We start from the raw sequence: 25819 nt of genomic DNA, 5'->3' as shown, positions 1-25819 counted from the left end.
TGACAAGCTGTTTCATATTAAAGCCTTAAAGCCGTATTTGATGGTTTGCTTTCCCAGACATCCCAGCTCCCGTGTCTTGAACTGAGGATGGGTCGCTGATCCCGGAACCCGCTGTGCGATCTATCAGCTCTGTGATTGGTCCGTTCTGGTTCCAGTCACTACCTGCTGCCATGGCGAAGAGCCCTGAGGTGAAGCTGGCCGTTTTCGGAAGAGCAGGAGTGGGTAAATCAGGTAGGAGGACCGCAGTCTGTCTGCTTGCCTGCCTCCCTGCCTGTCCGTTCGCTGTACAGTACAGTATGTGTATGTGCCTAATGCCTATCTGTTGGACTGTCTACACGATTTTCTGTCTGTTTCTCTCTGTCTGTCTTCCGGCTGTCTGTCTTTCCATGTTTGTGTCTTTCTCTTTGTTCATCTATGGAGTGCATCAGTGAGCTTTGGCTTATGGGCTTATTTTTTGTTAGAAGAGCAGTATTTTTTTTTGTTCCCATGTTTCAGTGATGTTTACACTAGAAACAATCTACTAAAATGACTGCTGATTGTTGTTCTGGTCTGAAGTACCCTTACTTTACCCAAGCCAATTCAACACATTCTGAATCATCGTTGCAAACTGCCTTAACGGTCCTGTATAGACTAATGCACATGGCAAACGGGGCCCCATATTTAGTATGCTGTTTAGGACCATATCTGCAGTAGCTAACAAGATAATGTAGAGCATATGTCTCTTGCACGGCACAAACGAAAACCGATTGCTCTCCATGGCGTTTGAAAAATATTTATTTGAATGTTATCCATGTTTAATCATCCCATTATGTAACACTGATGTCTGTGAAGGTCAAATCAGGGACTGCTTTCCATGATAACCCATATAGTATCGTAAGTATTGTACACTGTACAGGCAGGCAACAGGATCTACTTCGCAATGGACACGTGTTATTAACCACTAATAGGTCATGTGGAATAAGGAGTACCACTTCTATAAAAGGGAAGTATGAGTTTTACAGCCCAGCCCTGTACATTGCAAGACTTTACACACATCATCCAACTATGACAGCCAAATTCAACTGGCGGAGCGTCGTCGTGGTCGTGGTCCAGACCCAGAGAAGGGTCAATACGGACCGAACAACATCTCATTTAGTTATATAAAAGTAAATACATCATTTTTAGACCGCTTTCAAAAATCAACCGGGTGCGGCGGCCTCTCTAACTCAGCAACCTATTTTTCTCTCTCGACGCAACGCTCACCTCTACTAGTGCCCCGTCTATTCCAATCGCGAGGTTATATGCAAATATATGAGGCTACGGAACCTCGGGACAAGCAGGCAGACAGAAACAGAAGGATTTGACCGCGGTTTAACTGTTAATAACGCAAATAGGAGCTTAGTTACAAGTATCTTTAGTAATATGGCTTTTTTTTAAAAATTAAATACAAATTTTCGCCGAAAACAGTATTTCCAAAGACTTGTAGACAAAACGTAATTCTTCCCACAACCAGCACAAAACCAATGTGCCTGATATGCAGTGAGTCCGCAGCCCTCGTGAAAAGTGCCAATGTTGCATAGTAAGATCGATCCAGTGTATACCATAACCACGGAGGTGAGAAGAAACAAGGTTAACCAACTCAAAGTCCTTGTCAATTCCCTGACAGCCCAACTACATTTATTGGGAGTGTTCACTGAGGATAGCCTGGGTTTTGGGAAAACACAACAACAACAAATTCTGACGCTTATTTGGTTAAAGAATGCATGCGTGAAGTTGCTGACACCTTGCTTGAAGCTAAAACAAAAAGATGAGCTCAGAGAAAAGATCAAACAGATCCCCACCGACAGGTTCCACACCAATGAGGAGAATGACATTTTAGCTGAAGATTTATTAACTTCATAACTTGGATGAGGCCATTCAGAATGCATCATGCATTTCATTAGCTGTGGATGAATCAAAAGATAACACTGATAATGCCCAGCTTCTGGTGTTTGTCAGATTGTATAATGAAACAAAGAAGGAATCCTGTGAGGAGCTGTTGGGCTTAACAAATCTAGAAACACACACACACACACACACACACACACACACACACACACACACACACACACACACACACACACACACACACACACACACACACACACGGAGAGGATACCCCATACCCCAGGGATGCTGACAAAAAGGGGGAGAGATCTGAAGTCAGTGGTCGCTATCAGCACAGACGGAGCTCCCGCCTTGATAGGAAAAAAGAGGGGACTGGTTGCACGTTTGAAAAAGGACCACCCTAAACCTGACATCATACCACTGCATCACCCATCAATCTGTGCTGTGTGCCAGTCTGGGAAAAGAGTATTCTGAGGTCATGACAACGATGATGAAACTTTTGAGAGCAACATCATCCCGATAACACCGCCTGCTACGAGGCTTTCTAACAGAGGCCAATGCCAGTTTTGCACAACAATATCATATTGCTCAGCAAAGGCAGGGTTTTGGAATGCTTTTGGGCCATTCGGGAGGAAATCAAAGCCTTTCTTTATCAGCGCAAAAAAAAGAGTGATAAGGCAACCCAGTTTCCTGAGTTTTTGGAAGATGAGGAAAAGATGGAAACAGTTGCATTTTTGACAGACATCACATCACACCTTAATCAACCATGTTAAGCTGCAGGGACAGAACAACACAGTGTGTGATATGATAACAGCAGTCCGGGCTTTCCGGAAGAAATTGGAGCTTTGATGACTCACTTTTGGAAGAGAACTGCTGCTGCTCATCTAGAACCCCTGCATGGTCACAAATGTGACAACGTTGTCAGATAAGCAAAACAGATCAAATGGGTAGATGTTGCAAAACGACAAAATGGAGTTGATTGCGCTGCAATAAAATGTGTCTTTGAAGGAGCAGGCTGGTGGTTGTGACCCTGTTACTTTCTGGGGGAAAGACGGTGCCTGCAGCTGATGTCCATGTTCTCAAGAAACTGGCACTACACATCCTGACCATGTTTGGCTCCACATACAGCTGTGAATCTCCACAATGAACTTTATTTCTTTTAAACAAATACCACACCGGGCTCACCGATGAGCACCTGCAACGTTATCTGAGTTGCTCGCACACCATTTGTGCCAAAGTGCAAAGCATTGGCAGGAAACAGAAAGCACAATTTCTCTCATTGATGCAAGAGCCAGGCCCAGAGTGGCTTACACACAAATGTTGCATGGCCCACAGTGACTTTCTGATCACTCAGATGATTATCTTCAGTTCTCCAGGAAACATGCAGTGTGTTTCATGTCAGTATTATTATTTAATCATTCAAGGCCCATGTACAATGGTTCACAGTGCTTAGGCAACTGTGCAACCACTTTTGTTCTTCAGCAATGATGCGCGTGTTTACATTCAAAATAAAGAAGTTGCCATTCATTTTATCGTCTCAATTTAATATATTTAATGCACATTTTATATAGCAACATGTTTCGCAACGCTGTAGACGACTCTGTTACTACGCTGTACCACAGCGCCAATAAAGAGCGATATCCATCCGGACCTTTGCCACCGAGGGAAATTTGTGTCACTGGACCTCCCTGAAGTAGTCGTTGAGTAGCCCTGTCCTGTGACGTTCTCGTTGCCATTGCTAACCTGACAAATTAGACATGTGCATAAGAGATTTACATCTGATCATGGCTCGCAGAAACAAATGTTTCAAAACCACATGACTCACAACACAATAAATGAGAGAGACGTACTGCTCTCCAGCACAGAGTGTACTGATAAAAGTCTGAGGAAAAAGGGGGCGAGGAGACATCTAGCAGCTTCGTGGTGTATCAGGCACCAGTTTGTAAAACATTTTCATTTGAAGACTCAATCCAAACTTGAAAGAAGAGGTCAGACGGATCAGTGTGGTTCTCAGAAGTCCAGCCGTTGCAACTCTCAAACTGACGTCTTTGACCAAACAGTTTGCGGATGACAGCTTTTGAATTGGTGACAGCCGCCTCCAACGTCAATTACAAGAGAAAGTCACCGCCTAGTGAAAGGAATATGACGAAACATTGGCACTTGGCCAAAGCTAAGTGCTTTTGCTAATTTTCTGTACAATTCTACAGATTCCGATGTCAAATATACGTGTTATGTTTTTCAACCATATCGGCTTACTTACATTCAGAAAGACAGGGGTTATCAGTGGATAAGGAGAGAGTTTGAGTCAGAGAGAAGGTGGGTGTGATTGCTTTCGGAGAATTTATCGATAGCCGGGTTAACCTGACAGAACCACTGCAGTGTTTTCCGGAAGCTAAGACCCGGAGCTTAATTGCAAATTGACACTTGCATTAAGGATTATAGGGTTAGAGTAGAACGTGCAGTAGGCCATTACTCTACCTTTTTATTTTTCATTTATTTATTTAACCTTTATTTAACTGGGCAAGTCAGTTAAGAACCAATTCTTATTTACAATGTAGGCCTACCCCGGCCAGCCCTTAACACGGACGACGCTGGGCCAATTGTGCGCCACCATATGGGACACCCAATCACGGCCGGTTGTGATACAGCCTAGTTACCAATGTAATTAGGGCAATAAAAATCTATGTTTTGTCATACCCGTGGTATACGGTCTGATATACCACAGCCGTCAGCCAATCAGCATTCAGTGCTCGAACCACCCAGTTAATAATACATGTAAATATGATAAATATTACCACACTTGCAAGGGGATGATTCATCTTGTCTCTTCAATAAGTAACATAGATTCTCGATGTGGTACATAACATCAGATTACTCAAACCTCGTTCAGGGCTCACAAATATGGCTGTTTATGATGACGATAGTCAGGATGACATACACAGTTACGCACATCCCACAGACTATATGGATATTTATTTTTTAAGCCGCAGTGCTTGTGGACACAATGCCCACTTAACCCGGAAGCCAGCCGCACCAATGTGTCGGAGGAAACACTGTGCGCCAGGCGACCATGTGAGCGTGCACTGCCCCCAGCCCACCACAGGAGTCGCTAGTGCGCGATGGGACAAGGACATCCCTGCCGGCCAAACCAAATCCTAACCCGGTCGACGCTGGGCCAATTGTGCGCCGCCCCATGGGTCTCCCGGTCGCGGCCGGCTGCGACAAAGCCTGGACTTGAACCCAGAATCTCTAGTGGCACAGCTAGCACTGCCATTTAGTGCCTTAAACCACTGCATCACTCGAGAGGCTTTCATAAAAGGTACTTTATTAGAGTTATTGCAGTATGAGTTGGCACAAAAACATTGTGGCTTCAGTGCAAACCTATCGCCCCCTTCCTCAAAAGGAATCTCCTTACATTGGAGTGCACAGTACATCTTCTGCCTCTGTTTCCAATAGATTCATGTTTTCCGTGGTGACTTTCAGACTGTCAGCATCACCTCCTTTTCCTTCTTGGTCTCCTGGAGACAGGATGATATTAATGGGCACTATTTCTGTAAGGGAATGGGAGCGTGACTGCATGTTAAAGATACACATGCACAATCACTGGATTGTTGGCCAGCAGAAAACATTTACTATGATAAACAGAAGATTGGTTGGTTCAGGAAAGGGAAGTTTCTTGGCTTGAGGAGGACGCTGTGTGTACATGTTTGTGAGACTTGGTTGGTTTGGATTGGTTGGTAAGACCCGGGTTTAAGTATTGTCTATCCCTGATTGGTTGGTTCAGGGAATGGTAAGGGACATTTCTTGGCTTGAGAACTCTGTGTGTTCGTGAGACTTAGTTTTGATTGGTTGGAAAGATGTCTTGACTTCCTTAGACACACATAGACCAAGGTCTAATAAAGCAACAGAGTATATTGACAGACTGTGTGTATGGAGTCTGTTCCAGGGCTTCTCAGACTTTGGCATATTGACTCATTGGAGAGATGCTGGAGTCTGGAGATGCTATTTGTCAAACACACACACACTGGCAATCACACAAACTGACACACACACACACACACACACACACACACACACACACATACACACACACACACACACACACACACACACACACACACTCTTGTGTGATGTGAGGTGTCAGCGTGGCTCCGGCAGCGTGGTGTATTTTTTGGGGGAGTCCAAATAAAGTGGAAACAAGGTTTATTGAGTGCGAAATGTGGCCCCATAAAAGGGCCCGTCGGCTAGCTCCCCGAACACCCTGCCTCTCTCTCCCTCCGCTCCCTCCATCCCTGCCTAATGGAGAAGAAAAGATAACAATAATAACATCTCCTGCTCGCTGCTCTCCTCTTCTCCTCTCAGCCCAGAAATATTGCTGTTTATGGTTTCCAACCCAACACCTCAAGGAGACCATGAATCAGCTTAATGCAAGTGTCTTGTATAAGAGATATATGTAAACAGTCTTTCACACCGAAAGGGCAAGGATGAGGAGTTGAGCCTTTGGAAAACAAAGAAACGGGCAGGTATTGCTGCCCCGAAGATGAACGTTCACCATAATTTAGGTGCTTATATTATAGACCACACAGTCAGTCTGTTGCTCAGCACTGAGTGTGTGTTATTTTGTTGTAGTCAGATTGTTTTTATGACATTCTGGGAACAGGACCCCCCACAGGTCTTCATGACATGCCCTTCTAACACACATACATACAGTACCAGTCAAAAGTTTGGACACACTTCAAGGGTTTTTCTTCATTTTTGACTATTTTATACATTGTAGAATAATAGTGAAGACATCAAAACTATGAAATAACACATATGGAATCATGTAATAATGATTATATTCAGCCCAAGGGCACAACGGCCACTTTGGCTGCAAAAGGCCTGGATTTTTTTTAGGGGGCATTATGGCCACACAAGAGGGATGCCGCCGGGAAATGCGAGGCCTGGTGAGAGTATTATCATGGGTTTAGTTGTCAAATTGTGAATGAGAGACTGATGAAGTGTGTGCAGCCTGCGCAAGAAACAAAGCAGAGCTCATGCCTTTCATGCAACTTTTTTCAAATCATCATTAGAGTCTCGTCATGCAGCCTTAGAATGTCATAAAAATCTAAACATATAGCCCGACATTTGTATAACAACTAAACTTGCATAAATAACTCTAAATGAAGCATATAGGAGGACCAGTTTCTTTGTTCACCGCTCAACACAGAATAGCTGCATGTACACACTCCCTCTGAAACCATTTGCAGAAAATATCCTTTCTATTTTATTCAGCTATGTTCAATTGTATTCCTCAAACTATAAAATAACATAAAATAATGCCACAGAATTCTAAACTAATCATGTCTGCTAAATTAACTAGTGTAGCCCACAGCCATATGGCATACCCAGATCAGGGACAACTCAGAGTAGGCTGAAATAGACTACATTTTCTTTGTATCATGTTTCTTTAGACATGTCTAAAATAAATCATGGATTTATTGTGATGGTGTAGGCTATATTCAATAGATTTATTAGATTACTGGTTGCAGCACCGCCTGGTATGGCAACTGCTCGGCCTCCGATCACATGGCACTACAGAGGGTAGTGCGAACAGCCCAGTACATCACTGGGGCCAAGCTTCCTGCCATCCAGGACCTCTATACCAGGCGGTGTCAGAAAATTGTCAAAGACTCCAGACACCCTAGTCATAGACTGTTCTCTCTGCTACCGCACGGCAAGCGACACCGGAGTGCCAAGTCTAGGCCCAAGAGGCTTCTAAACAGCTTCTACCCCAAAGCCATAAGACTCCTGAACATCTAGTCAAATGGCTACCCAGACTATTCACATTGCCCCCCCCCCCCCTCTCCACACCACTGCCACTCTCTGTTGTCATCGATGCATAGTCACTTTAATTAACTCTACCTACATGTACATACTACCTCAACTAACCGGTGCCCCCCGCACATATATCGTTATTTCTTACTGCTCCTCTTTAATTACGTGTTACTTTTATCTCTTATTCTTATCCATATTTTGTTAAACTGCACTGTCGGTTAGGGGCTCGTAAGTAAGCATTTCACTATAAGGTAATGCCTGTTGTATTCTGCGCATGTGACTAATAAAATTAGATTGGATTTTGATTTGATTTGACTCTTTAAAATGGAGATGTTCCTACGGTCTGCATCAGTGGAAGCCAGGAGATGCTAAATGTGTTTATGTTAGTTAATTAATGGTCAATTACCATGAGACCGGCAGTGATTTGCTTGACAATCTCTGGCTGACAAAATGTAATGACGCCCACAGCCCTACCAATAGCTCTTTGGTATGCACTGAACAGCCCTGTGCAAGAACCTACAAGAAAGTGTGGACCGGTTTGCATGCTGTTTGGAATACCCTCATTATATTTAGGATGGCACAGTGGCCCTGTGGGTATAAGCTGTGATTCATCATGGACATTATTCCACTGCACAGGTGCACTAATTACCAATCATTGCTGGAATTTCCATTCCTGAGATAAGAACCTCGGAGAGGCTTACAGGTGTCTCTTAAAAAGACAGGCGTGATTAGAAGTTTTGGGCATACTTCTAAAATCGAGAGGCGAGCCAAGTTCCTTCAAGGTTTTCAGTGTTGCTACAGCAACAGTGCAATTTTTTAAATATATTTTTTTAACCTTTATTTAACTAGGCAAGTCAGTTAAGAACAAATTCTTATTTTCAATGACAGCCTAGGAACAGTGGGTTAACTGCCTGTTCAGGGGCAGAACGACAGATTTGTACCTTGTCAGCTCGAGGGTTTGAACTTGCAAGCTACCGGTTACTATTCCAACGCTCTAACCACTAGGCTACGCTGCCGCCAGCAATGCTGATCCATGTAATGTGTTTATGCGACTTGTGCATCCAGTATGTTATCTAGGCATTTAGATTTAGGGGCTAAAAGAGATCAGAGGGTGGTTATGGGAAATGTGGGAAGTTGGTAAGCTGGTCTGTTTATTAAATTGTGTGTTTTCCAGAACCCTGACAAACGAAGCAAATGAATGCATTATTTATGTTTGTTTTTAATGTCCAACCATCGCTTCATCATTTGGTCAAGTGGTCTTTATCTCACTTGGAAAACCCCCTAAACCCTACACAGTTCATACAAACACAGAGTGCACTAAGTACTGTAAGTAAATTGTATCTCAAGGAGTGTTGTTGCTAAAGGACTGAGATTTACAGTAGTCCTACAAATGTGATACACCGATTGACTCCACAGGTAACTTGAGTTCAGACAGACAATGCTACATAAGCTTTTAGAATGTGAAAAACATTTCATAGAAAGTTCTGGTATTTCGGACCCACTCACACCTCTCCTGTTCTGTTGATTTACAGCCATAGCGATTTGTAGCATAGACACATAACAGGGAGTAAATATTCTACAGTAGCCTATTTTCCAGACTGAGGGAGTAATATTCAGGTTACATGCTGTAAGGCTAGATATACTTTGCAGGCGAATGAAGATGTAATTCACATGCTATGGGTTGTTAAGGCCCTCCATGAATAACGTAAGACATTGCATTGTCAGTTATTAATTATGTAGCTACTTGTTTAGCTTCACAGGTGTCGTGAGGGCTTGCAAATGGCCTTTCTGCTGGCGAGAGCTCAAACAAAATGTATGACTAAATCTTAGGAAACAGGATCCTGCTATTCCTTTGGTAAGCAAGTAAAACCAAAAGACTGTACTGTATGACTCGAACACAGACCGTCAGTGCTTCTTCTGTCACCTATTTCTCCTCGGTAAGTAAAGGGACTGAGCCGAGCCAGCTAACATTACCATCCGTCATTGGTCCTGGTAAGAGATTGATTTGGCGAGAGAAAATGGGCCAAAGAAAAGAAGCGTAAATGAGGAGTGATGGGAAATGATTTCGGGTTAGACAGGCGAAATGAGGGTAGTCAGCCTGTTGGGCGTTGTTTCTATACAGTGCTGGAGTGTTAAGAAACTGAGAGGGGAAAGATACTGCAAGTTTGGCCAGGTGATACAGATGTGCGTGTGCGTGTGTGCGTGTGCGTGTGTGTGCGTGTGTGCGTGTGTGTGTGCGTGTGTGTGTGTGCGTGTGTGTGTGTGTGTGTGCGTGTGTGTGTGTGTGTGTGCGTGTGTGTGTGTGTCTGCCTGCTTAGGAAGATCTGATCACAATGTGTATTTTAATCATCTACACCTGTCCAAAAAATGTGAGCACAATCAGAATGTGGACAAGATCAGGACAAAGGGTTAGTAGCAGGTATAAACAAGGCTTACAGTATATGTATGCTTGCCACATATTGGCACACATGTTGCATCGACAATTCCAACAGCATCTCCTCTGCTCTTTCCTTCCTCCCTTTTGCTCTCTCTCTCTGAACGTATTATCTACACCCCAGAGCATCATTTTGACCTCACAGTGGAACAGGATGTCCTCGGCGCTTACATCTATTTGAGCTGTCAAAAGACCTTGCTTTTCTTCCGTCTACCTCAGCATTCACACACACTTCCACTGAACCCACTCATCTCGCTCCTATTCGTCTCTCTCTCTCTCTCTCTCTCTCTCTCTCGCTCTCTCTCTGGCGCAATTGCGTCGCAGGAAGATAGGCTTTTTGTACATGATTTATTTATTTATTAACCTATTTATGTATGTATTTTTTAGACCATGCACTAAAATGCTCTCCCAGACTATTTGTCCATACGTACGTAGGTCTACCCACTCCTCACTTCCTCGCCTTGCTTGCCTCCAGTTCGTCACGAGTTCTCTATGCCGCTGGTCTCCTTAGTGGCGAGTGAGTCATCGTTAGCATTTGGCTCCCTTTTAACAGCCTTCCCTGCTGTGTCTCGGGAGAGTAGGACGGCTTTTAAAATGTAATGGTGGATCTATTAAGCATTTTCTTGTTGCTTTCTTTTGCTTTTTAAAGACGCAGGGCTTGTGAGGAAACGCTCGAGTAAATGTATTTGTTTTCCTGTGGCACGCTTTTGGCAAATTGAGTGGCTGTGAATGGCTGAGGTCCTAAGTGGATCTGTCCACCCTCTCAATAACACTCTACACACACTCTAATGCTTGTCTTCAGGTGGGCACAACACACTCTAATGCTTGTCTTCAGGTGGGCACAACACACTCTAATGCTTGTCTTCAGGTGGACACAACACACTCTAATGCTTGTCTTCAGGTGGGTACAACACACTCTAATGCTTGTCTTCAGGTGGGCACAACACACTCTAATGCTTGTCTTCAGGTAGGCACAACACACTCTAATGATACACTCTAAAAAAACAGGGTTCCAAAAGGCTTTTTTCTGTCCCCATAAGTAGAACCCTTTTTGCTTCCAGGTAGAACTCTTTTGGGTACCTGGATCCAAAAGGGTTCTTCTACCTGAAACCAAAAAAACTTTCTTTAAAGGGTTCTCCTATGGGGACAGCCATAGAACCCTTTTAGGTTATAGATTACACTCTGTCATTAGGTGCTGTCATTAAGTAGACAGAAAGGTCTGTTCAGATCTCTCCTCTGGATAAATGTTTTAAGCTGATTTAATACATCACTAAATGTTTCCAGGTGTTGTCCGTAACACAATGCAGAACTTAAATATTTTAAGTCCAGTGTAACACAAGACAAAATCATAGGATTATGCAATTATGTATCATCCGTAGTAGGGTTATTTTTGGCTAAACATCTGGTTAAAGTTAGGAATAGTTGAGCAGTAGAATGAGCAGTAGAACACCCACTTTCTTTTTCTGGTCTTTTCTCTTTAAATGTTCAAAAATGTATATCTAAGCTGAAGTATTTTTTAAAAATAAATAAACAATTGCATTCCTAGCCATCCATTTCCTGTGAATTTGTCTGTTTAGTAACCTCCGCGTCGCAGGTAATATTCAAACTCCGATCAACTCATGCGTCTCAAATATTTCACACAATGTCAAATCATGTGTACTTTAATCACCTGGGACAAACGTTAGCCAGGGTGAATACGAGTAGAACCCCATTGTTCATTGGCCAGATTAGAGATTCAATGGAGTATCAGAAACCTTGCTCCTTTTGCGCCCTTAGAAAAGGGAGAAATCGTACTCTCCCAAGTGTCCTACTTTACGTTGCCGTAGGGGCCAGGAGTGAAAGGCTCTTTTTCTCATGCCCCCATTGTTTGTATGGTAATAAAGAGCTGGAACACGTACAAAGTTGAGCGACACTGGTCAGACCCTCCTTCGGGGAATCTCCCAGTCATTCAAAGTAAACGTGAGAGCTTTCCTATACAGCGATCTGTTAATACAATCAAAAGCAATCTCCATTGACCTCCATGGTTCTTTAGGCCCATGAAGGTGTATTGAAAGGATCTGAGTTCTATTTGACTGAACAAGTGAGTAATTACACACCCATTTAAGGATATACAGTATATACTACAATAAGGGATGACGTGTATCAGGTTGAATAGAGTGCATGGTTATTTTTCATGTCCCGTGGCTACATTAACATCATTCTGTGCATTAAGCACTTCTTTAATAGGTCTACGTGCTGTGATCAAACAGGAATGATTTAACCTGAGGCCTAATCACCAGGTATTGCAGAGATAGCACGATTTATCTTTGCCTCTTCTGTGACCTCAGACTGTATACGGAAAAGTACAGAGGTAGTGTAAATCTATCTATAGTGTACGCCTGCTCTATTAGAGTACACACAGTATAAGCCATATTTTCTAGACTGGTCAGGTTCTGATTGCAGTTGATAGAGAGCCAAACCTTCGTCATTGACTATCCTCCCATTGAAGAACATGTCCAAAAAAAGTTACAAAATGATCTGGTTTTCATTTGAACACTGTTGTCCAAAATGTTGTAAAACATTCCTCTCCTCTGTGATCGACTGCCTGCTCCGGGTTGCCGTGTCTGTCAGGCCGAGTGTGGCGCGTTCGATTGGATGATTTTTCTGTCCCTTCCTCCGATGAAGGTCAGGAAGCGTAGGTGTTGGTCTCCGTCTCCGAATTATATATAGTTTTCCTTAGAAATCCAACTTGGAAAATAGTTTGAGGTGCAAAATAGTGTCCATTTGTCAGGTGTTTTTTTTTGCTAGCTATCTAGCTTTGTTCAGTTCAAGGGATGCGAGCGGCAAAGTATGTAGGCACGGCCAACGCTTACCCACACACTATGTTTAGGCAATACGCACGTGCAGAATATGTCAGGAACGGCCGCACGCGTCAACGATTTGAATGGATGGGAAGGAAGGCATGAATACCCTGGCGCCTTTATGAGGTTTTGATGTAGTTTTAGCACATTTTGGGATTTGAAGCATACAGAACATCATTAGATAACAAAAAAGGATGTATATTTTTTTATTTTTATATCATTTCCTTTTTTAGTTGACTTTTCATAACAGCTTTTTGTTTTAGATTATACACACACATTGACTGCACATCACTGGTGTGTGTGTAAACAAACACAGCATTTACATGATGTGCCAGTTTTGGAGGCAGGCTGCTCACACAGGTATTTAAAGGGTAGTATTCATTTTCCCCAGCTGCAGCTTTCAGGGGGGACATTCTGTGATTCATGATGGTTTTAAATGAAAGGAAGGATTTGCTTATCTTAGTGTTGTGAGATTGCGCAGCGCTTTGGAGTAACAGAGGTCATTTATTAGCTCTGTTTTTGGAAGATGATTGGTTTCAGAGTCTGGGGAAATGGCAGAGAAGGCAGTGCGTCACTCAGTGAGACATACTGTAGCTCAAATTAGTAATGAACAAATGTGTGTTGTTTGCACTTGATAGGATTGGCACTTCTTCAGTAAATAGTAAGCCTACTAATTTAGCATGGTATGAAATGAGAGAATAATCAAATATCAATCACCTACCTTAATTTCTCATCTCTTTGGAGTTTGACTGTTTGGGGATTAGCACATTGTCATTATATTTGTTTGGGCCCCTATTAGTTATAGTGTACACATTCTTATCACGAAACCAGGGACATGATACCCACTGATGAGCAGAGAGGTCCTGGAAAAGAGAAGTGTTGACTCATGCAAATACAACTCTAGCTAGGGCCACTGCAGTTAATTGGCAATAATGATTTACAAAATAATCCGAACCAGGATCTTCTTACTAGGGATACAAAGCATCATTGGCGCTGCCAACGACATTTGGCGAAGATGTAGACTATCGTGGAAGTCAGCCATGTCTCTGTCCGATGAGACTCTTGACTTTATAAGTTCCCTTGGCGTATCAATTTCCGTTTATCTAGCAACGCTGTAGTTGATGTCCCTACAAATCTTGTTTATCAATGTCTCTGGAGAGCCTTGTTACCCAGGAAACACAAACATGCCCAAGAGAGCGTCTGGCGGTGAAAGGGGCTCTGGGAAAGCTTCCGCTGGACGCTGAGACTGACACAGAGCGATGACCTCGTGTTCACAGGAAGTGACCAGGGTATTTTTTTTGCAGCATGGCTCGAGTCGGTCCCGACTCCTGCAGTCTATGATGTCGGAAAGGCTTGCTAACTCGAGCTGTCACTGTATCGCTGTGCGTATCTCTGTGTGTTGCCCATTTACCCACAATTACAGTATCATTTGTCTATTGAATGAAGAAACAAGCCTTGAGTGCCACTAATGGATTTCCAACTGCTCTTTACAATATAAAGGTCAGTCCAGTTCACTATATCCACCTTGTTAAAATGCCTGCTACATTTAACTCAAGCTGCATATAAAGAGGCAGACAACACAAAGTGTTATAAATAGAAGCATAAACATGCAGTGCTTATTGGTAGTGTAGAGGTTTGTGTTATTCAAAGGATAAATGAACTTGAGACGTACTACGAGACCGCATATTGAAATATTTCTACAGTATCCTGTACAGTTGAATTCTACCTTCACATTGCATACCATATATTTTCCGCAAAGCTGGTGACACGCCTGCTCGCATACTGTAGTTGTAATCATCATCCGCACAGTGGGCATTAGGTTTGTAAGTTCTTAGAGGATCAAATTGAATGAGCCCAGTCTATATTTGACAGAACACACTTAGATAAATCTTATTTTTTGCTCTTTTTCTCTGAAATAAGTAATTGTAGCTACAGGCAGTTTCTCAAGAGTAAGACAGCACTTTCTTCAGATCATATTTGATTTAACGGGCTATTCCAACTCAAACAGACTTTTGGCACTGCACGTACTGTCAAAGACAGACGACTGGTGCGATGGGATTGGACAATGGGAGAACAAGTGTGTATGAAAAAGCACACCTCCTCTGTTACACCTCGTACTAAATCGACAGTTATTTGATTTCCACCAGCCCTGGTTCCTCTGTAGGGCAGATCTGCTGGACAACAGCAATCAATTGTCATGGGGATCGCTGTAAGATCTATGGGGCCCGGCCTACATGCAACCCTAGCCATAATTGATCTAGAAATCCATTTGTCACATGAGAGGCGGATGGAATGTCACGGGGCGGCAACGTGAAGTGCATGACGCATTGGACCTGCACTGTAGCCAGTGAGTTTTCTTTTTCACATTCCATACAGTCGTCAGTAGTGCTAAAGAATACATTTGTTTCCATGGTTGTGACCGCATACATTTTGAAATTGCTTTTCTGAACACATTTGATGTGGGTTTTATATAGCTGAATTGAGGAACATCGTTTATTTTGTGGAGGAGTTCATTATAAGATATCTATATATATTGGATACTGTGTAGAGGGATGCTATTAAAACTACCCAAACAGTCACTCCAGTTAATGACTTACTTCAACTTTGATTGGATCTCAGCGCCAGGCCAGTCAATGTAAACCCTGAGAAAGCAGGGTCCCAAGTGGACCTGCAACAAGCATGACAGCTCTGTAGTCCTAAAACATCAAGAACTGAATGAAAGATTCATCTCAAACACAGAGGGGCGAAATTAATTGTAAATACTTATACTGTGGCGGCTTAGCCTGGTAAAACCAGGCTTGTTAATAAACCAAGCTAGTGTAGACTACCCACCAGACAAGGCAGTTAACCCACTATTCCTAGGCCGTCATTGTAAATAAGAATTTGTTCTTAACTGACTTGCCTAGTTAAATAAAGGTTAATATATATATATATATATATATATATATATATTGAACAGAGCTGGAACCCTGGGGCTGTGGGGTGTCTGTTTGGTGGCTGTGGTGGAATCAATAGGGACCTGTTCAATAAGTAACACTGGCACTGGTCTAGAACAAAGTCTTGGGAGCTGCTAATTGCTTCTGCTTTGTTTGTTATCAGATGGACATTCTCCCTCTGATGTTACAAAGGCAATTAGTTCAACCCGAGACAAAAGGAACCTGTTGCTAAATCACTTCCCATGGTTGCTATGTTGACACGGGACAGCAAACCCTAACTTAGAGGTCCTCCTCTCTCTGTTTGTCTTGGGCCCGTGGAGTAGGAGTGCTGATCTACGATCAGTTTAGCCTTTTAGATGATAATGAATAAGATTACATGGGACAGAGGGGACCTTTATCCTAGCACTCTGACGCTTTGGCCCATGTTATAAAAACTGGTCATTTCTTTTTTTGATCACTGCCCGAGACTGAGACTACATGTTGGGTGAATTCTCGAACAAGTCTGGGCTTGTTTTGTTTTTCAGTTTTATTGTGAAATCTGCCATGATCATCTTCTTTCCCAAGGCTCAGCCGTTGATCTTAACGACAGCCCAGATGTAACACAGTCCACAGTCCTCGCTCCTCAGCGGCTATTGATCTAGTAGTCAAGTGTTGTCGGACGAATAGTGACTAGATATTGTGTCGCAGCCCCCGCAACAGTCAGATGGGGAGGATGAAGCTCTTTTCCCCTTGGCCTGTGCTAATAAAATGCAGGTTTATACGAGCTGTATCATCTACTGAATCACAGCCGGGCAGGAAAAGAGCTGAGTAGCCATTATTGTGTTTTTGAGCCCTGCGCCATGTTTTTCATTAAGCTTGTGGTTTTAGACTAGGACTGATAAGAGACATTTACAGTGACACACTCTTGCTTTGAAAGGTGCTCTAATGGAAGCTCATTGTCTGTAAAAGCTCTACTTTTCTAGGAATTCGTCCGAAGCCTTTTGAGCATTTTGAGTCTGGTTCAATTTGAACAGTACGGACTTCAGATATTGTATCTTACCTCGAACAAGTCGTCACACTCCATTGCTTGTTCTTTCTACCTGGAATCCCAAGTGCTAAAAGGCACAATTACTTTGACCTAGACGCTCCCCGGGGGAATTTCAGGCGAACAAGAGAAGAAGAATGTGTCTGTAGCCTAGTTGGGCATCTCTGGCTACCTGCTGTTTTAAAATGACAAATGATCTTGTGCTCTGCGTTGATTGCTAGCTGCATGACTCTAGCTGCTGTTTGAGTTTACCTTAACCACATCAGTGGCAAAATGTGTTGCTTCCAAGCAGAGCCCGAAGTAAGTCGAACAAGGTATTGAAAAGCCCAATTTAGTGAAGAACCACTCAATTACGTGACCGTTGAGAGTTTTTGTGAAACATACAGTAGATGATTACATCGTGGCACATTGTGGCTGCGCGTTCACTAATGAAGGAAGTCGGAAGCTTCGGTATTGCTTTCTGTAACACAATCGCCACCAACTGATAATGTGTTGATTGTTTTACTGTCTTCAACATGATGAAACTAATGAGAGGACAATTTAGTTTGGAATGGAGTGAAAATATGGGAATAAAAATAAATGGTCAGTCAAAAGTGTCCCACAATTCATGCCCGTGAAATGACAAATAGTGAAACCTAATATTCAAGTAACTAACCATCTACAAACGTCAAATAATCATTCGTAGGTCAAAATAACTGACTCCTAGTTTAGTTATAGGGGCTAAAAGAAGCGTGTCGGCGACACTCAACCTCAACATAATAGCCATTCTATTATCCCCCTTTCAAAAGCAGGGGCTCTGTCGCTTGACAGGAGGAAACCGATACCCTCTGAGACTCAAGTAGGCCATCTGGGCCCATTTGAAGTCACTCAGGCACAAGACAGCCACAGAGAGAAGAGCAGTGCCACTTACACAATAAATCACAACCTAGGAGGGAGGCAAGTGATGCAAGGCATGCAGATACATACAGAACAAACAACCCTTTAATGCCTCAGCAACAGCAACATCATGCTAGCAACAATGCAACCTGTTGGCTGTGGATGGGAGTGCCTGAGTAGCTGTACATATCCAAGCAATATTTCAAGACTTTGCTTCGTCACTATGCAACTGAGGGCATTGGGTTCTGATTGAGTGCCTGGTAGGGGTGAGATCAGATCCTGAATAATGCAGGGCTTTGTAACCTTTCTCCATGTACAGTACATTATGAGATCCTGTGGCTCTGTGCTGGCGGGACCACGGGTGGGTGCCCTGGATTACAAGTTAGGTTTTTGGGGGCTAATGGAAAAGCAAGGGGAAAAGCCTGTTTGTACCTGTCGTTTGGTCTGAAACGCTAATGAGGGCGCGAGTGAGGCCCAGGCAAGGGAAAGGAAAGGAGAGGAGAAAGGAAATCATGGGCCCACCCACCACAGAGTTCCAGGGGGTATGGCTACCGGCAGACAGACCACACAGAGCGAGCTCTGGTTTCTCCCAGTCTTAATTGGATTGCACGTTGGTGTGTGACGCTAAATTACCGGGGATAGATAACGGTATCACCGAGGAAGCACAGTGGGAGCGTGTGGCCTGTTTAATGCAAATCAGACTGCAGTAAGCCAGGTTTGCGGTTCTGCACAGTGAGGTGGCGTCATGCGTCTAAAGGCACTTACAGACGGCCCGCAGTAAACGGCAAATGAACCACGAGAAAATGCACCTACCGTGTGGAGAGACCAGTAGTCCCGGTTGTTGTCAGCTCGAATGTTGTCGTTAAAACATTGTTTGTTTGACAAGATGAACTCCGCACATTGGTCAACAATGTGTGGCAGCCACTCAAGATTACAGCTAATTTCATATTTTGGTGCCTCAAGCACGGAGCCAGCGGGGCCACTCACTGGAGTGAGCATCACGAACCGTGGCGCTTGCAAAACTACTTGCATTTTACCGCCTGCCGCCATTCTCCCATTGAACTCTTGAGACCTTCACCTTACAGTGGGTTTTCACCACCAACGAATTTGTCAGGAGAATTTCTGCCCCCATTAATTTTCAACAAGGGCACACAGAGAAATGTGCAGGGGATTGTGGGAAGGTGAGCGGCGAGAGCCCTGCTAGTGGTGTGGTAGAAAAAGGTTCAGCTCTGCTCTACTTTATGCAAATTTCAAGCAAAACGTTGGAGCGAAGCGTTGTCAAGAGGAGGCAAATGGAATAAATGAGGGACAGTTGAAGGTGTCGTAAAAAATAAATGCACCCCCTCCCCAACATGAAACATATTTTCACCCTCCCCTTGTACTGTAAAAAAACATTGAACACCCTCCTCATAGAATTAAGTCATAATAATGTTTACGACCACAAATAACAACTGTAGCAACGTTTAGAAATGTGGATATCGACTTCAGCATGCTTTTGTGGCACAGTCGATGCCTCACAGGGATACAGGCCAGAAGGTTGAGGGTTTGCCGACCACTACAGACAAGCTCACTCTCCCTGTGTAATGGCTTTCTTCTGTGGACGAAGGATCGGACCAAAGCGCAGCGTGGTTAGAGTTCAACATGTTTAATAAAGACCATAAACGTGAACACTACAAAATACCAAAACAACAAATGTGCAAAAACAAAACAGTCCTATCTGGTACATAGACACAAAGACAGAAGACAACCACCCACAAAACCCAACACAAAACAGGCTACCTAAATATGGTTCCCAATCAGAGACAATGACTAACACCTGCCTCTGATTGAGAACCATATCAGGCCAAACATAGAAATGGGAAACTAGACACCCAACATAGAATGCCCACTCAGCTCACGTCCTGACCAACACTAAAACAAAGAAAACACAAAATAACTATGGTCAGAACGTGACACCCTGTCTGTTTCATTAGGCATACACTACGATCAGAGCAGGCTGCAGACAATGATCAACTAGAGGGAAATTATATTTGTCAGTTAAAATAACACACATATATATATATATATATATATATACACACACAGTATACAACGTTTTAAAAGTGACTGGGATTGCACAATAAAGTTGGGGACTAATTTCCGTTATGTTCCTATTTTCCATATAGATACATATTCAATTACATAGACACATTACAGAGATACAGACCAATTAAAAGGTTATACTGTTCACACATTAGCTAGCTTTTGACATGCTTCTTAAAGGGGGTTATGGTTGGTATGGTTTTGATTTTCTGTGGTAGTTTGTTCCACTCAACAGTACCCGTGTATACAAATGTGTTTTTACCAGATACTCTTACATTTAAAATAGTGAATATTAGAGTCTCTGGCTCCGGTATTGTGCTGGTGGACATCCCTAAAAAATAAGGTACCCGGAGGCTGAGTTCGTGATAATTACATGGACCAGAACAAGTTGAAGTAATACTTCTCTTTTTATCCCACCGATAGCCAGCCTAGCTACTTAAAATGGTCAGCCCCCAGATGAGTATGCTTGTTTTGGCTGGTCTGTAGCTTATTCTTTAGACATTTGGGGCTGCTGGTGAATCATGATGTGCAGGTATAATTAAAGTGACACTGGGGTAGCGCACTTGCGAGAGTCTTTAGGGTGCCTGTAGCAAGGCTTCCATCCAATTGGCGACAGATTTTTACGTGAGAATTCTAAAATATACATAAAAACAATATGCACATATTCCCCATCAGAGTGGCATTTCCAAATTGAAGTCTGTGTGCGTAAATACGTAGTGCACATAAGAAAAACTTTTGTGGTTAATTTCCCATGTACGGAATAAAAAATTGAAGTTAAATGGGTTTCCATCGCATTTTCAACTTTTGTTGGTCAAACGGCTGCCAAGCATCGATCATCATCAAATCAAATGTTATGATGCATGCCGAATACAACAGGAGCAGACCTCACAGTGAAATGCTTACTTAAAAGCCCTTGACCAACAATGCCTTAAAAATAAGTGTTAAGTAAAAAAAAATTAAAATAAAAGTAACCAATAATTAAAGAGCAGCAGTAAAATAACAATAGCAAGGCTATATATACCTACCATTGACTCTGTACCGGGGGTACCGATACAGAGTCAATGTGCGGGGGCACCGGTTAGTTGAGGTAATTGAGGTAATATGTACATGTAGGTATAGTTAAAGTGACTATGCATAGATAATAAACGGAGAGTAGTAGCAGCGTAAAAGAGGGGTCTGGGTAGCCTTTTGATTAGCTGTTCAGGAGTCTTATGGCTTGGGGGTAGAGGCTGTTAAAAAGCCTTTTGGACCTAGACTTGGTGCTCCGGTACCGCTTGCCTTGCGGTAGCAGAGAGAACAGTCTATGACTAGGGTGGCTTTAGGGCCTTCCTCTGACGCCGCCTGGTATAGAGATCCTGGATGGCAGGAAGTTTGGCCCCAGTGAAGTCCTGGGCCGTACGCACTACCCACTGTAGTGACTTGCGGTCGGAGGCCGAGCAGTTTCCATACCAGGCAGTGATGCAACCAGTGGGTGCTTTCGATGGTCCAGTCTTTTCAGTCTCCTGAGGGGGAATAGGCTTTGTCGTGCCCTCTTCACGGCTGTCTTAGTTAGTGTGTTTGGACCAGGATAGTTTGTTGTTTATGTGGACAACAAGGAACTTGAAGCTCTCAACCTGCTCCACTACAGCCCCGTCGATGAGAATGTGGGCGTGCTCCATCCTCTTTTTCCTGTAGTCCACAATCATCTCCTTTGTCTTGATCACGTTGAGGTAGAGGTTGTTGTCCTAGCACCACACGGCCAGGTCTCTGACCTCCTCCCTATAGGCTGTCTCATCGTTGTCTGTGATCAGGCCTACCACTGTTGTGGTGTCATTGGCCATCTTGATGAATGTGTTGTAGTCGTGCCTGGCCATGCAGTCATGAGTGAACAGGAAGTACAGGCGGGGACTGAGCACGCATCCCTGAGTGGCACCTGTGTTGAGGATCAGCATGGTGGATGTGTTGTTACATACCCTTACCACCTGGGAGTAGCCCGTCAGGAAGTCCAGGATCCAGTTGCAGAGGGAGGTGTTTAGTCCCATGGTCCTTAGCTTAGTGATGAGCTTTGAGGGCACGATGATGTTGAACACTGAGCTGTAGTCAATGAATAGCATTCTCACATAGGTGTTCCTTTTGTCCAGGTGGGAAGGGCAGTGTGGAGTGCAATAGAGATTGCATCATCTGTGGATCTGTTGGACCAGTATGCAAATTGGAGTGGGTCTAAGATTTCTGGGATAATGATGTTGATGTGAGCTATGACCAGCCTTTCAAAGCACTTCATGGCCACAGCCGTGAGTCCTGCGGGTCGGTAGTCATTTAGGCAGGTTACCTTAGTTTTCTTGGGCACAGGGACTATGGTGGTCTGCTTGAAACATGTTGGTATTACAGACTCAGTCAGGGACAGATTGAAAATGTCAGCGAAGACACTTGCCAGTTGGTCAGCGCATGCTCGGAGTACACGCCCTGGCAATCCGTCTGGCCCTGCGGCCTTGTGAATGTCCTGTTTTAAAGGTCTCGCTCATCACATTGGCTACGGAAATCATGATCACACAGGAACAGAATAAGACCCTCAATGTTTCTTTAAAGGAGCATCAACCTCGTCACCGTGCACTTTCCCCACCCTGTGACGTTCATAGTGTATTTCATCTAGCCTAATAAAATGCGTTCTTTCCCATGATATGAGAAAAAAGTGCAACATACTTTACTTGCATAAAAAGGTTGAATGGAAACATGGTTAATGTCAAGCCATTTTGAGGATGCTGGAATTATAATTTCGACGAACGTGCGCATGCCTGGCCTACAGGAGACTTTTTAAGTAGCCTAATTACATTATAACATTGTGACTGGTTGTGTTTATGTCACATAAAAGCTAATACAGTTTAAAAGTTCAATGACAAATATTTATGATATATTGAAGTGTTAGATTCTAGGTGTGCGAGGAATAGCCTTTGGAATTGGAGAGGAGGCAAAAACGCTTTTCTGAACAACTGGGCCTGACAGGAGCATATGTGGCCACATTATTATAGGACGACTTGGAAGAATGATGATCTGCAACAGACAGCGCATCTCAGTAACAGACAGACTGTCCAGACGAGACCCACAACTGATCCAAATAGAATGACACGTTCAAATCACAGGGCTTTTTGCGCATTCGTTCAAATGACCATTTTCACTGCTGCCTAGAGTAGAATTTTGTACTCACTTGAGAACAATAATGCAATTATTCATTGTATTGTGGTGTTGTAGTCTAGTCTAGGTATGATAATTATATTGTCCCTAAACAAGATCAATAGGGGAGCTTTTTGAGCTGCGTGACTCATGTCTTCACTGTTCTTCTGGCATCTCCGCTGCCTATCAGCTATTCCTATTTGTTGTTGTGGATTCATATTTAATATTGATTAAATACTTTTATGTGGGGTGTGATGGCCAGTTAGCCTATTGCAGATCTGTATGAATGATCCACCTACCAATATCACTGTGAATGGTGGATAGAAGGCAGGATAGACAGACTAGTGGGCAATATTGATCTGTGGTATAGTAAAAGTTAGCGTGCGGAAAAGCATAGTGCATAAAGGAAATACCAAAACACCTTGATATCGGGGAGGAGCAAATGAGGAAATGTGGCTTGGATGGAATGAAGTGATATAGTAAAGCCTGCAAAAGAGCTCATGTAAACCAGGGGAAAAAACATACTAGCCTCCCCTGTGCACAATATTTAAAAAAACACACAACCCTCCACAAAGTTTGGCAATTTAAGATAGATGCATGAAATGTGTTGTTTTACAGGGTCAGCCATCGTAGTACAGTGCCCCTGGAGCAAATTAGGGTTAAGTGCCGGGCTCAAGGACACAGACAGATTTTTCACCTTGACGGGTCAGGTACTCAAACCAACAACCGTTCAGTTGCTGGCCCACCGCTCTAACTGCTAGGCTACCTGCCACCCTCCCCTATTTTGGACCACCCCAGTAAATTTAGAACTGTCCCTAACTGTTTTGACTGAGTGGACATCAAGTTGACAGATTTGAAAGCTTGCTGTGATTTGGAGCAGTGTTTTCCATTAGCGGCTGTCATTGGCTAATCAGCTGGGTAGTGTATACAGACTCAAGGCATTAGAATGTACCAGAGGCTACCAAAATAGAGCTCCTTCGGAAAAACATTTCGAACCCTGGTCGGGGGCCGCCTGGCTACTTTTTATTTGGATGGCTACTCTATGTACTCGTGGAAAACACTTTTCTTTAATCCTTTGAATACCTATTACATAGATAACATATTGGATGCAATTACCAAGTTCTTATTATATATTATGTACTGCCCAATACATCACTGGGGCCAAGCTTCCTGCCATCTAGGACCTCTACACCAGGCAGTGTCAGAGGAAGGCCCTAAAGCCACCCTAGTCATAGACTGTTGTCTCTGCTACCGCACGGCAAGCGTTAACGGAGAGCCAAGTCTAGGACCAAAAGGCTCTCAACAGCTTCTACCCCTAAGCCATAAGACTCCTGAACAGCTAATCAAATGGCTACCCAGAATATTTGCATTGACCCCCACCCCGCCCTTTTACGCTGCTACTACTCTCTGTTTATTATCTATGCATAGTCACTTTCACTCTACCTACATGTACATATTACCTAAATTACCTCGACTAACCGGTTCCCCCCCACATTGACTCTGTACCGGTACCCCCTGTATATAGCTTCGCCATTGTTATTTTACTGCTGCTCTTGAATTATTTGTTACTTTTATTTCATATTTTTTACTTAACACGTATTTTTCTTAAAACGGCATTGTTGGTTAAGGGCTTATAAGTCAGCATTTCACTGTAAAGGTCTACACCGGTTGTATTTGGCGAATGTGACAAAGTTTGATTTGATTTTGATTTGATCGTCACATTGAATGGCAATTAGGGCAATTAGGTCTGCAGTGTCCTCGGTTATTGTATTTACTTGGAGTTACTCGACTATCAACTGACAAATGGTAACACTATAAATAACACACTCTACAACATGTATTTTATCTCTCTTAATGTCAAATAAAGGCCCTACGTGCACTTAAAGTATCAGATCACAATCAACAGCCCTTCAGTAGCCTAATAAAGAGAGGAATGGCGTTGCTGAACTTTTATGACGATCATTTATTGCGCAGCCATAAAACATCAATCATTTAAAGTATTTTCCAACTGAAGTGAGGAGCGGGATTAATCATAGGTAGAAACCTAATCGTCCTCTGAAGCGGTTTTTACCTTTGTAAGACAACACTCTTCTAAACCACAGGGAAGTGGCTACAGCGACTACAGCCAATGGGCTTATCATTCTACAATAAGGACAGGAGGTCAGTGTTCCAAACCCGTGGCACATAAGGATATTTAATCATTTGAACTGGGACTCTACCTTCCGAATGACGATAGCGCTTACCGTTCTACACGCTAAAAAAGGCTGGGTTATTTGGTAACCCGGTGCTGGGTAAATATTGGACAGAACACACGCTGGGTTAGCAGCTAGGGATTTTTTAATGTAGTCCATAGGTTATATTCAGGAGGCATGGCCTATTAGGGGCGTGGCTTTCAGATAGTTATTTTTGGACACACGTGAGAGCAAATGTAATTCCTTTTCATGTTAAATTTGTACACTGAAAATACAAAAAAATCGTGAATATCTTTGCACATTACATATTCTAATATACATTTCACAACATTATTATTTACATATCACAACATTGAGATGCAATATTAGGATATGTGTTAGGCTCTTTAGGAACTCAAACACTTGTAATCCTCATTTAAGCCACAAAGGTATCAGTGTTCAACCTTAACATGTGATAACAATACAACAGAACAGATTCACATTTACTCTCACGGGTGGCCAAAAATAATTATCTGAAAAACACACCCCTACTAAGCCACCCCTCCAGTCTTCTGATCTGACCCACTGGGTCATATCTCAATAACCCAGCATCAATAACCCATCAG

General features: G+C 43.1%; 1 protein-coding gene across 1 annotated transcript in view; it reads left to right on the top strand.

Moving 5' to 3' along the window:
• LOC115106918 (ras-related and estrogen-regulated growth inhibitor) overlaps positions 1–25819 on the top strand; it is a 38584-nt gene that overhangs the window by 5349 nt on the left and 7416 nt on the right. Inside the window, exon 2 of the mRNA XM_029630130.2 lies at positions 58–231. Within this exon, the coding sequence (XP_029485990.1) occupies positions 171–231 (61 nt within the window). The 5' untranslated portion in view covers positions 58–170. The remainder of the gene's footprint in view (positions 1–57; positions 232–25819) is intronic.

The sequence above is a fragment of the Oncorhynchus nerka genome, linkage group LG23 (genome assembly GCF_034236695.1).
Source record: "Oncorhynchus nerka isolate Pitt River linkage group LG23, Oner_Uvic_2.0, whole genome shotgun sequence".
NCBI classification, from domain to species: Eukaryota; Metazoa; Chordata; class Actinopteri; order Salmoniformes; family Salmonidae; genus Oncorhynchus; species Oncorhynchus nerka.
This window is presented reverse-complemented; position numbering and strand designations above follow the sequence as displayed.